Here is a 12374-nt window from a genome sequence, read left to right as displayed (position 1 = left end):
CCAGACATGATGAGCTACTTTTCCTTTTTTCCAACTGAACACTTGACATAGAATGCTAACCCCAATTCTGTTTACCTAGCAAATGCCAGCTCATCTTCAAGGCTCTGTGCAAACTTTGTTGCTTCTTTGAAATCTTTCCTAACCCACCCCACTCCTTGGAGCCTAGACTTCTCTCTAAGGACCCATAACACCTTAATGCACTCACTGATGCTTTAAAAGTCCATTAATGCAGTCGAAGCAGTATTTTATCTCCCTCAGTCTCCAGTTATAGAGAGATCAGAAACTATACTTAGACTAGAAAACTAGAAACTATACTTAGACATCTTAGCAGCCAAGCATCTGGATGTGAAAAACTGTTATTTTGCTGCTGCAATGCAGGACATGGAGTGTGAATGTGTTGAGCACCGGCCACCTTAGCATGCTAATATAGGGAAGCCGTCCTCATGAGTGACCAGAGGCATTTATAATAGGAGCACCAGCAGACTGCTGCCCTGTTCTGCAGCTTCATGGGGTGAGTCTGAGTTCAATTGTCCAGTGGTGGGCCCCTGATCTTTGCGGTTCTATCCCTTCCAGAGGTTTTGTAAATTCTGATTTCCCTGTGTCTGATGTACCTGGAATGGTTTCGTTTCCTACACTGAAGCCTGATACAGTCTGCCTCTATTGAACTCTAACACTTTAAAGGCAGAAACAAGGTGTTTTTATTTTTATGTTATTGGAACCTACTAAAGAGCTGGCTCTCACCAAATAAATGGTTGATTCACTGGATGAGCCAATAATGACTCCAAATTACATATCATACCAAACATAAACTTCACCCTGACACTCCAACTCCTCTTTAATGCTCTCCTTCATTATTTGGCCAACCTTGTCTCTTGCTGTGCCTTGGTATAATGATTCTGGTTATTATATTCTGTACATACACACACATGTCTTACCCCTTCCTCTATTTCTTTGTTCTGATGGCTGCTCCTGTCTGTTGTGTATTCCTTCCTCTGAACTCATATTTACCACCTCTGGCAGGAAAGGATAATAAATCATAGTCCATACTAAATAATCTGCTAATGCCCTATGATGGAAAGAAGGTCTGCTTCTGGTACTTCCTGGCTTTAAGCTTTCTCTCTATATATTGGTTTGGAATAATTTGGCTACAAGTAAAAGAAAACCCAATTATAATTACTTAAACTAATAAAGATTAATTTAAAATTTTGTTTTATAACAAACAATCTGGAGATGAGTGACTGCTGACTTTGGCTAAATAATTGAAGAATGTCTGGGACAGCTTAATGAGATTTTCCTCCTGACCTTTCCTTCATGGATACAAATGACACCTCAAAATCCAGGTATTGTGCCTGTGTTCAAGACAAGAAAGAAGAGATGGAGCCAGCCCTAACCATGTCTTTTATCAGGAGAGCAAAATCCTCCCTAGAAACCGCTCAGCATGCTGCTTCTATCTTATATGAAGACTGAGTCAGATGGCTACCTCTTGCTATAAGGTGAGTCCAGGAAGCTTTGATGGTGGAAAGAGGAAAGTTGAGAAAATAGTGGGTTAGCTAACCCAAAGTGGCTACTATATTTTCTAATTCATTTAATACCATCACTATTCTTTGCACAAGTTCTAGGTCTTATATTTTTTACAGTCTCCAGAAGTGCTTACTATAATGCTGTATACCTGATGTATAAAGACTGCCTGTTCTATGTATAACTGAGAATCAGTGTAAGGAATACCCCACCATTGTCTTACATGGAGTAGATGGCAAGAGATGAAAACATACTACCCAGGTTCAATCTTGCACAAAAGCAAGAAACAAGCAAGAAGGGTGGGAGTTGCTTTCAGAGACATTTCACTAGTATCAGTTGAGGGACATTAGTCTCTTTCATTATTAGCACCTTAACACAATTTGCTTTCTGTGTTTATTATAATATGAAAATTTCACTTCTTAATTATAGTTTTCAGGAAATGGCATACCGTTGTGCATGGTTGGTAGGTACAAACATTCATTTTTTATGTTTGTAAACTGTCTTGAGTTTAAATGTTTTTGTGAAGTGATGAAATGTTGGTTCATACAAAGTTATTTAAATGCAAGGGGGATAGTGTAGTTTGCAAAATTTGAGCTCATTTTGACAAGTACATGAATGTTGTAAAACTGAGATGCTAGAGTCTCTTATCCCAAATTGACTTTCCTTAAAATCAGGATCAACCATGAGATGAGCAGATGATGTTCTCATTTAAAATTTCCCCTCCATACTCTTTCCCCAGTATTTTTATTATGAAGTCATGTTAAAATGGATCTTGAGGCAGAGTTGAGGGAGGTGGCTAAGACAAGGAATCCTAAAGGGTACCCTGAAAAGGAACAAGATTTGCCTTTGTGGCTGGAGAGAGAATGAGCAGAGCAGAAATGGGGAAGAGGAAAAGGCTATGATGGATTGTGCACAATGACTCTCAAGCCTCTTTGTTAGTACCATCTAACAAACACCCTGTGTGCATATCATCCAGGCCAACTCGTACTGTCTAGTACTTTGGGGCTGGCCATTTACTGGAGGATGACTCTGTTCAGATTACTAGGAGTGCTTCTGTGATAATCACACCCTTCCTTATGGTAGAAATTACATATTACAGTCTTTACTAATTACAGGCTAGTGGCTCTGGTGCCCTCCCAATAGTAAATTGCTTTGAGATGGCAGCTGGAAATTGGAGTAGTAAAATAAACCCCAGAAGAGGCTTGTTAAGCTTTTCTTGCCCATAAAATGAAAATAAATATCAGAAGGAAAAATTGAAAAGATAGCTCAAGTTGCTTATGAGAGAGAATTTTGCTATCAAAACACCACCATATCAGGTGCTATTAAAACAAAAATGCTATCAGAAAATTACTTGAAATGTTTGTTTTCTTCCAGTTTTCAAATTAAAGTAGAGCATCAGGTTCCTTTGGGTTTTCATTAAAAATTTCTCTACCTCTCCTGATTCCTATAAATGCAGTAGCTGATAAGCTCCTTTCTTCAGAAGTAGAATAACTACTCCAAAACCGAGAAAAAAAAAATTTTTTTTTCTTTTCTGAGAAGCTCTTTGCTTGGATGGTATCTGGAAATCAACAACACTTCTAGTTCAAGTTCTTTACTCAATAGACACTCATTTCTGATTTTAAAACTATCATCTAAAATCTCTACTGAGTACTTTTGAAATATCTTGGTTTTCACATTATGTAGCTGTGTATTGCATGAGTTTAAAAATTTCTTATATGTTAACAAGGTCATCGAGTTTCTCATCTCAACCAGGACCTCTCCATACAGCAACCTTGACAAATTCTGTTCCAGCTTGGGTTTTGGTCAAGACTGGGTTCTCTGTGCTTTTTAAGTATCACCATTTGGACACCTGATTTCGCAGCCCTTCCTTGAATTTATTTCCAACCCCCTTCTCTCTGCCTTCCGTCTGTCTAGTCTATCTTTTGGAGCAATGCAGAGTGTTTGCACATCAAATAGCTGAATGTCAGCCGACTGGTGAAGAAGGTTCTCATAGAACTTAGCCCTCCACATTACAGTCCAAATTCTGTTCTGATTGCCTTTAGTTCTTCCTTTCTCTCTCTGGCTGTGTTCTTTCTTTCAAAGGGAGAAAACATGATCAACCCTAGATACAGGAATTAAGTTCTGGGGCTGGGACACAAAACACGCTTACCCTTGGTGCCTCCGAACAAAATGTGCAAGTAAAGGGTAACTACTGATTTTCCTTCCCTAAACTCCCCAACCTGGCCATCCGGATTCTTCACATTCTTCACACTCCTCCCAGCCAGGAAAAAGGTTCCATAAATCTGAACTGGCTCTTAAGACTAGCAACAAAAACTCAACTCATCTTTCCTGACACTTGGCCGACAGGGGAGGGCAGGCTTCGTGCTCCGGCCTCCAGGTGGGGCGCGCGTCCTCCCATGGCGGGTTCTTGCGCGCGGACGTGGGCGGGGCAAAGGCGTGGACGTGAGGGCGTGGGCGGAGCGAAAGCGTGGACGTGAGAGTGTGGGCGGGCATGGGCGCCTGCAGGACGGTTGCAGTGTGGTGTCTCCTAGGGCGCGCTGGTCGCGTTTGAGGAGATGGGTGGCAAGTACGATGGCATGGGTGGCAAGTACGCTGACCTGCAGCGGGCCCAGCTGCATCTGGATTTCATCCACGCCAACTCGTGAGTACCGGGTAGAGCCGAGCCGGGAGGGTCTCACACGTTAGAGAGGAATTTGGCATCTCACCTGGCTAGAGACCCAATCCAAAAAGTAATGAACTTGGTATCCTTGAGTTATGGAAATGTTGTTTTAAAAAAAGTGGTAAGGATATATATTCTGAGGCAGACTAAACCCTTTTGGTGTTCTTCAGTTAACACCCACTGCTGGGAGGGCCCCACATTTAACGTTTAACAAAGCTATTTAATTGTAGGTCAGAACCTTAATTCTACCAACCTGGCCCATCTCTGGATTTCTTTGACCAACACACTGACATTTTAGAGATTAAAGCTGCCCTTCAGAGAGTAATTTGTATTTGTTGATTCCAACCTTTCTGGCCTCTGGCATCTGTACAAAGAACAGACTTTCTGACGATAGAATTCTCACATTTTAGTTATTACTAGGACACTCTTGCTTCTCTCAGGCCCAACTGCCTTTAGGCTGCTCATTAGGTGTTATTTCAAATACTCTGATTGCAGAGGCAGATGACAGAGGTTTTCTGTTCCAGCTGTCATTTCCAACACTGTAAAGTGTAGTGTCATTCACAGTGGCATGTGGGTATTTTGGCATCTTTAGTAATTTGGTTTATTGAAAGACCAATTGATAAAAGGAATGCAACCAGATTTGAAACCACAGAAATGGAGATGTAAAGAAAGCCAAGGCCAGCCTTGCTGCATAGGACAAACTGTAACTTTTACAGAAAACAGAGTAAGATGGGCACTATTTAGCAGATGTTTAGTTTTTATTTCTGTGTCATGGAGAATATGTTTAAGCTGGACAGGATGGGATGAATGGTTAAAAGTTAGCTGAAGTGGAAGACAAAGCTGACTTCAGTTGTGATTAGTGCAAGTTTAAATTTCCAAAAAATGGATATGTATATATATGTATTTTTTAAAAATGAATTTTCAGCTCATGTCCTGTGTGGCCTGAAGTATTTGGAGTCATTAAGACATTGTAGATGATCCTTCCTCCTGTACAAATGGGCAGATGTTTCTTTTTATTAAGGTATCATTGATATACAATCTTATGAAGATTTCACAGGAGAAACATTGTGATTACTACATTCACCCATATTATCAATTCCCCCCCACACCCCATTGCAGTCACTGTCCATCAGTGTAGTAAGATGCTATAGAGTCACTACTTGTCTTCTCTGTGTGTAGGTGTGTTTTGATAAATGGATCTATCTTGCTTCTGCTACCTGTTTATTAAATATAAAAAGAAAATTGTATACTGATTCTTCCTTTAATGCTGTGACAAGGTTGTTGATCGAAATGTCCACATTAGAAAATGAAAAGCAAGTGTAGGACACTGAAGGCAGCCTGATTTCACCCATAGGTGAACATTCCACCTTAAAAGTGTAAATAGTGATGGCTATCTACTATATTCTATTCAGGACCTAACATGAGGAGTATAGAGGAGAGTGACTGCAGGTAATTCAGAAGCAAAAAGTTCCTACAGAAAAATACAAATTAGCGGATAATCAGGGGTCCCCTGCCAGTGTCTGTGCCTGCAGAATGAGTGGAGTCTTTAAGGCCTTTTAGTGGGCTAGGATTTTGATCAAGATTCTACAGATATAATTTGGCTATATGTAATACAATTTTACTGAAAATTTCTCTGAAAAAACTTGAATAAATGCTTATAAAACAATTTAAAAACATCACCATTTGCTTGCTCTATGTACAGTAAGGTCCTTGAAGTCTTTGTTTTATTACTCCGAGTAGACAGGGTATTTTGGCAGTTGTGTTCTTAGACCCCAGCTTTGTAATGGAGTGCATCTACTTCAGAATCTTGACCATGCTGAGAAAGCTGTTTCTAGAATAACTCCTTAATTGATTATCTGTCTAGAACTGAAGAACATTTGTCTGCAAGTATCTTAAACCTTTTACACTGATTACAGAGTTGGTTTAACTTTCGGTTTTCTTATTTCTTCATCAGCACCACTCACAGTTTTCTTTTTGGAGCACTGGCTGAACTGCTGGACAATGCAAGGTAGGGCTGATCTGTGAACACAGGTTATTGAGGGGAAGTCACTACATAAATCAAGTCTACTTACATTTAAAGATGAAAAGATAATGTCATTTTCCTTCACCAGAATATTTTGTGACTTAATTTCCTTCAAAATCAAGATACTATAAAAAAAAGAGCAGGTGAAAGGAGAAGTTATTCATCTTTATTCAGTGTGTATTTATGGTTAAACTTGAAATGCAGGTAAATTGGGTGTCTGTTCTTGAGTTAATAATCATGTAATAGCAGATATTCATTTAGATATTTTTTGAGTTACATATCAATGTATACTATGCTTTGAGAATTTAGATTTGGGTTTAGGCATTTATTGAAGAGTTCATGGAAGTGAATTGCATAGTTAAGGAGAAAATAACTAACTTGTTGATCTCCTAGGATGTATCAGACCCTGTTCTAAGTACTTTATCTATGAGTAGTGACTCATTCATCTTTACAACAACACTTTGAGGTGGGAGTCATTATGCCAGTTCTACGGATGTGGAAATTGATTCACAGAGGTTGGATGACTTATTCAAGGTTGTACAGTTAATATTTGGCAGAGCTGGAATTCAAATTCATGCCATCTGGCTGCACAACTCCTTTACCCCATTTTACTGTCTATGCCAAAGGTATTAATGTTTAAGGAAAGCTCTTTAACAATTTAAGGCCCACTCTGTAGTATATTTGTGGGGGCTTATGAGGGAATCAGTTTTTCAGCTACTTGAATATGGTATTTGATTTGTTTTATATTTGTATTTCCCTATAACAGAAGGTTTTTCCAACTTTTTCTGCAGAAAGCAAAGTTCACCCTATAAGTAGTATGTGGTGTTAAATCAGGGATCTCAGTAGGGAGACTTAAATTCTCTGCCATTGAATGATGACTGTATTTCAACATTTTTCACTACCCCAGCCCTATCCGTGGTCTTGAAGGCAGATGACTGAGTGTGACCACAAGATGTAGTTAATTAACTAGCCTTCCAGAACTTTCTGCACAGCAGTGTTCATCACTAAGTGAAAGTCATTAGCTTCCCCTTCTGTGAAACTCTCTCTGTAGAACTGATGGAATCACAGTTATCAGAGAATGAGAGGGAAGAGGAGAAAAAGAATAAAGTTGGTCAGGAGAGCTATGAACTCAACTTGAAAGGAGCTAACAAGGATGGGGCCCTAACATATGGATGTTCATGGTTAGTCTCTCTACCAGGGTTTCCACTGTGCTGCTCAAAGCTCTGAAGCAAGGCTCCTCCCGTGTCCATTAGTCCTACCTCCTACTAACTGCCAGTTTTAGTAACTCAACATCTATAACTCCGAAAGAATACATTTGTCTGTTTTTCCAACTGTCTTCTCTCTTCTGAAGTTGTTTCACTCATTCATTCAACAAAGGAAAGCAGGTCAAGTCAGAACATAGAAGAAATAGAACAATGGGAACAGTTTGTGTAGTAGAGAGTGACTGGGGTGATTGGCAAAGACAGATTGGCTTCTGAGTCAGGGGAGTGAGGGAAAGGTGATCAATGCAATTCTTCAAGCAGCATGTATAAACTGGCAGCCCCCTGACCAAGTCCAGCCTGTCTCATGTCTGTTTGACGCATAACCAAAGTTTGCAGTGTTTATAAAGAAAATGATGAAAAGAGTAATTGTTTATAAAATTTAAGAAACAGGAAGAGCCAAATAAAAAAAATTTGGATCCTCTTCTTTTTTTAAGATTAGAAGTAGCAACAACCTTGAGGTCACATTCCTCAGTGCGATAAGGTGCACAGCACATGCTTCTTGACATCAACCTGTGCCTTCAGCTTGGCCATTCCCAGTGTTCCCCATGGCTACTGTGAGCAACTCAGTTCCTCTGTCTTCAGTGGACACTTGGATTTGCCACCACTGCTTAGATGCTAATTCATATCAAATGAAGTTGGTTAACAGACTTCTGTAAGATGTGGTTGATTCTATGAAGAAAGCCTTTCAAAGTCTCCATGTTATTCTAAGAAATTATTTTGTATTATTATATTCAAGATTTGGGTGATTTCCTGTAGTTGTCAAAATTAGAACTGGAAAATGTTAAAAGAATGTGGTAGAGAGAGGTGGAAAGCATGTGGCAGTATAGGAAAGGATGGCTAAGGGTCTTCCTAGTACAACAGATGGTCATAGAGAAAGTACCTGGGCCAAAGTACAAAGCTTATTATAAAGTATATTAATAGCCTGTAAAGGTGGATGACTGTTCTATGCCTTATCCAATGGCACTTAGAATCTATGAAGAAACTATTTCTTTGAAAACTTCCACTTCAGTACAGTAGCATTTATTGATCACCTATTATGTACATGGTACTTTGTATAATGTGTAGTTATATAATATATATAAAGATATATCGTGTCATGAGATTGTAGTTAGGATTAGAATGAAAATACTTCATTCGGTGCTTGCTTGACACAGAGAAAATGCTCAAGAAATGGCAGGGATAATTTCAGAATTTATGTATAGGAAGAGCATAGAAGTAGCAATTGGCTAGAAGAAGGAGCTAAGGAGCCAATTTTGAAACTAGGATTTTAGAACAAGTGCAGTAGGTACACTTTTGTAGTTTTGGATTGGGACTAATGGGAACTTTGAGAAATACTCGGATTTCCCCATCAGAGTCCTGTTGGTTGTTATTATTCTGGAGCTTCTGTTAAGATCTCATTCCCTCAACATACCCACTTCCTCATCAGCTAAGACCTTCTTCCTGATTATCTTCCTTCCTTTAGAAGAAGATAATCCTTCCTCATCCCCTTTATATTGCAACCAGGATCTTCTGGCACTTTCCCCTTTCCTTTTTAAATTTTTACTTTAAAAATAATTTTTAAAAATGTATAAATAATATCTGAATTGTTGAAAACTGAGAAAATAAGAACAAAAGAAAAGTCACCAATAATTTCATCATATAGAGTAAGAGTTAGTAAACTTTTCTGTAAAAGACCAGATACTAAGTATTTTCACCTTTGTAAGCCATGCTTGACAGAGAAAATGCTCAAAAAACTGCTCAACTCTGCCATTGTAGCAGAGGCTGTAGTAGAAGCTGAACAGTTTTATTTTAAAAGTTATTGTAGAAGGTAGCTGTAGACAATAAGTGAATGACTGGGCGTGATTGTGTTCCAATAAAACTTTATTTACAGAAAACATCTGGTAGGCCAAATTTGGCCCAGGGGTCATAGTTTACCAACCCCTGGCTTAGAGAAAACCCCTGTTAATATTTTAATTTCTTTCCTTACAGATATGCACATGTTTATCAGATATGTTCTTTAAAAATATGATCGTACAGTACATATTACTTTGCAATTTGCTTTTTTTTCCTTTTTTTTTTTCCTCTTTGTACTCAAATATGTCAAGAAAATCTTTCTTTGACTTCTGGATTATTCTCCAACCAGCTCATTTTGTTGAGCTTTTTGTGTAATTACCTCTAAATAGCATCTCTTCAAGCTTCTGAGTCTCAGGCTTTGTAACATTCTCCAGTTATGCGTGATCATAGGTCTTAGAATGCAAAGTGAAACATTTTAGTACTTGTTTTTGAAGCAATTTAGGTGAATTTCTCTATTGTTTGCTGTCTGACAATAGGTTATACCTCACATAAGCAATTCAGATTAAAGTAAGTTTTAAAAACATAATTTTATATTGAAGCAATGATATTTTTGTATTGTTTCCAGAGATGCAGGGGCTGCAAGACTTGATGTGTTTTCAGGTGAGCAGATTTGCTTGCTTTTTTTTCTTTTCTTCTAATGGAAAGCCTGTAGTTATTTTCTTTAATTTTACTTCATATTATCAAATCACAATCTATGGATTTTTAATGTAATTTAAGTGCTTCATGAGTACAGTGACCCTGTGGGGAGCCAGGTTGAGAAAAGTACAAGCCGAAAGTGAAACTGTTCACTTGTTAGAGGACCCATTTACAGAATTTGATCTTCTAGAGTTCTGTGAAAGCATCAGAGTTGTTTGGAGTAGTCAGTTTGTCTGTCATGAGAAAACTAGTTTTATTTTAAAAGTCATATTAATTTAATGGTCATTCATAATTAAGTATATACCATTCCCAACTTATCATAGTTTAAAAATGCATACGTGAATGTGCAGTATGAATGTTTGAGGACTATAAAATTCAGACCCAATATGTTTTCTTCAGTGACTTCATTTTTAGTCACCAACTATTTATTGAATGGGTTAGTTCATTTCATTGAAATGGGATGCAAATGAAGTTAAGTTCTTTGATCTATTCCTGTAACTAGCACTACTTACAGAAATGGCTGCAGTGTTTAAAGTGATGATCCCTGACCCTGATTCTGTCAGGTCTCCTGCAAATATTGGCTGTTGATCACTCTCAAGGGGATATGATCTGTAATGTAAATCTATATCTGTATTTAAAAAGTAACTGAGTTCAATTCAATTTTCTAAGTGTTTAAGATCCTGGGTGGCAGGTGTTTCTGGTTCATGAGGGAGAAAGACATGGACATCTCAAGAGGTTTGCAGAAACATAATAAATGATACTTTTCTTCCCTTTCTACTCTTCACATTCTGAAAAGTTTGAGAAACAAAACAAGAGAGTCTTTATTAGTGATAAGTGCTAGGTTGGAGTATGGTGCTTGCTGTAAGATAGTGAGCAGATTTGCATAACTGTTTATAGAGTCTGTTATGCATGAGCTGAGCAATTTTTCTTGGTGCTGGGGATGGAGCAATGAGCAGAACGTTTGACAAGGTCTGTGTTCTCATGGGACATGCATTCTAGTGGAGAGAGAGAGACAATAAAGAAATAAAGAAGTAAATAATATACCAGGCAATGATAAGTGCTAAAAGGAAAAAAAATGAAATAAGAGAACAGAGAGCGATAGGAAGGATTTCCTATTTTTGATGGGTTGATCAGAGAAAGTTTTTCTAAGTGTATGCTGTACCAGCAAGACCTGAATGACTTGAGGGGCAGAGCCACATAGATAATTGGAGAGAAAGTATTCAGGGAACAAAGACTAGGCCAGGTTGACTAGAGCTAAGTATTAGAATGAAATGGATGAGCACCTTCAATACCACATTAAAGTTTTTTCTGCAGATAGTGGACTATTGAAGAATTTTAAACAGTGTCATTTGGCAAATTAGGAACATGCTCTTTTCTTTTTAAAGAAAGGTACTCCAGTCGTAGCCTGCAGGATCATCTGTAGATAGGCTTCAGAAGTGTGAAAGAAGGGTTGGCATAGAAGTAGGACAGTGGAAATGACCTATGCAACACATTGTGAGAATTTGAACTAGGGCAATGGTCCTAGAAATGGAGAACAGAGAAAAGATGTAAGTTGCATTTCATTCAGAACACATACTATTGATGAAGGGCTGAAGGGTTGAGAAGAATTATCTGGAATCACAAAGTAAAACAAATGTAACCAGAATCCACATATTATGTTCTTGTGGGTATATGGCAGATACCAGTAGGGCATGACAGTATTCACTCCCCACCCCCACTTTCTCTAGCACATGGCACTGTCACAAAAAATTAAAAAGAGCCTTTGCAATTTGAGTTGAGAATGGCACTTTCTTTACTTAGATTATATGGTTTTGTGAAAAATTGAATGTTTTGGTTTTAAATTACCTACTCATATTATAAAAATGTTTATTGTAGTAAAGCACAAATGGCTATCGACCCAGTAAACTGATTTTTCTTAAAAAAGTTAGACGAGGACCAGGGTTTATACATTGATAGAATTGGTATGGTGATGTACAATTAATCTAGGCATTGGGCTAGTTTTCAATTTACTGAGGCCTCTGAATTACTTCCTATTCTTAAGTTTTCTTCAAGTAATGTAAGGGTTATAGAATTCAACCTAAGTACGTTTAGTCATGGGTATTTTATCTGTCTGTGTGTATTAATTTTAGTAAACATGGATATGCATTCAGTACATTTTCTTGGTGCTTATCAAGTGGCAGGCAGGCACTGGGCTGAATACTGAATAACATAAGTTCCTGATTTTAAGGAACTGGCTCACTTGATGCTGGCCAGTTTGAAATCTGTAGGGTTGGAAATCCAGGTAAGAACTGATGTTGAGTCTTGAGTTCTATGTCTTTAGGGCAGGCCAAGAGCCTGGAAACTCATTCGTATGTTTCAGTCTTGTGGAAGAAAATTGGTGCTTCTTTGAGAACCTCAGTCTTTGTCTTTAAGACCTTCAGCTGATTGGATGAGGTCCATCCAT

The 12374-nt window shown here is 38.2% G+C and overlaps 1 protein-coding gene across 1 annotated transcript in view; it reads left to right on the top strand.

The window, feature by feature from the left end:
• The first annotated feature begins 5597 nt into the window (after window positions 1–5597).
• Window positions 5598–12374, top strand: part of MORC1 (MORC family CW-type zinc finger 1) — a 155260-nt gene continuing 148483 nt past the window's right edge. The window contains exons 1-3 of the mRNA XM_057488608.1: window positions 5598–5626; window positions 6132–6185; window positions 9861–9895. Coding sequence (XP_057344591.1) covers window positions 5598–5626; window positions 6132–6185; window positions 9861–9895 — 118 coding nt within the window. The remainder of the gene's footprint in view (window positions 5627–6131; window positions 6186–9860; window positions 9896–12374) is intronic.

Source organism: Manis pentadactyla, chromosome 1, assembly GCF_030020395.1.
Source record: "Manis pentadactyla isolate mManPen7 chromosome 1, mManPen7.hap1, whole genome shotgun sequence".
Lineage (NCBI taxonomy): Eukaryota > Metazoa > Chordata > Mammalia > Pholidota > Manidae > Manis > Manis pentadactyla.
Note: the sequence above shows the minus strand (reverse complement) of the source record. Positions and strands in the feature narration are given on the sequence as shown.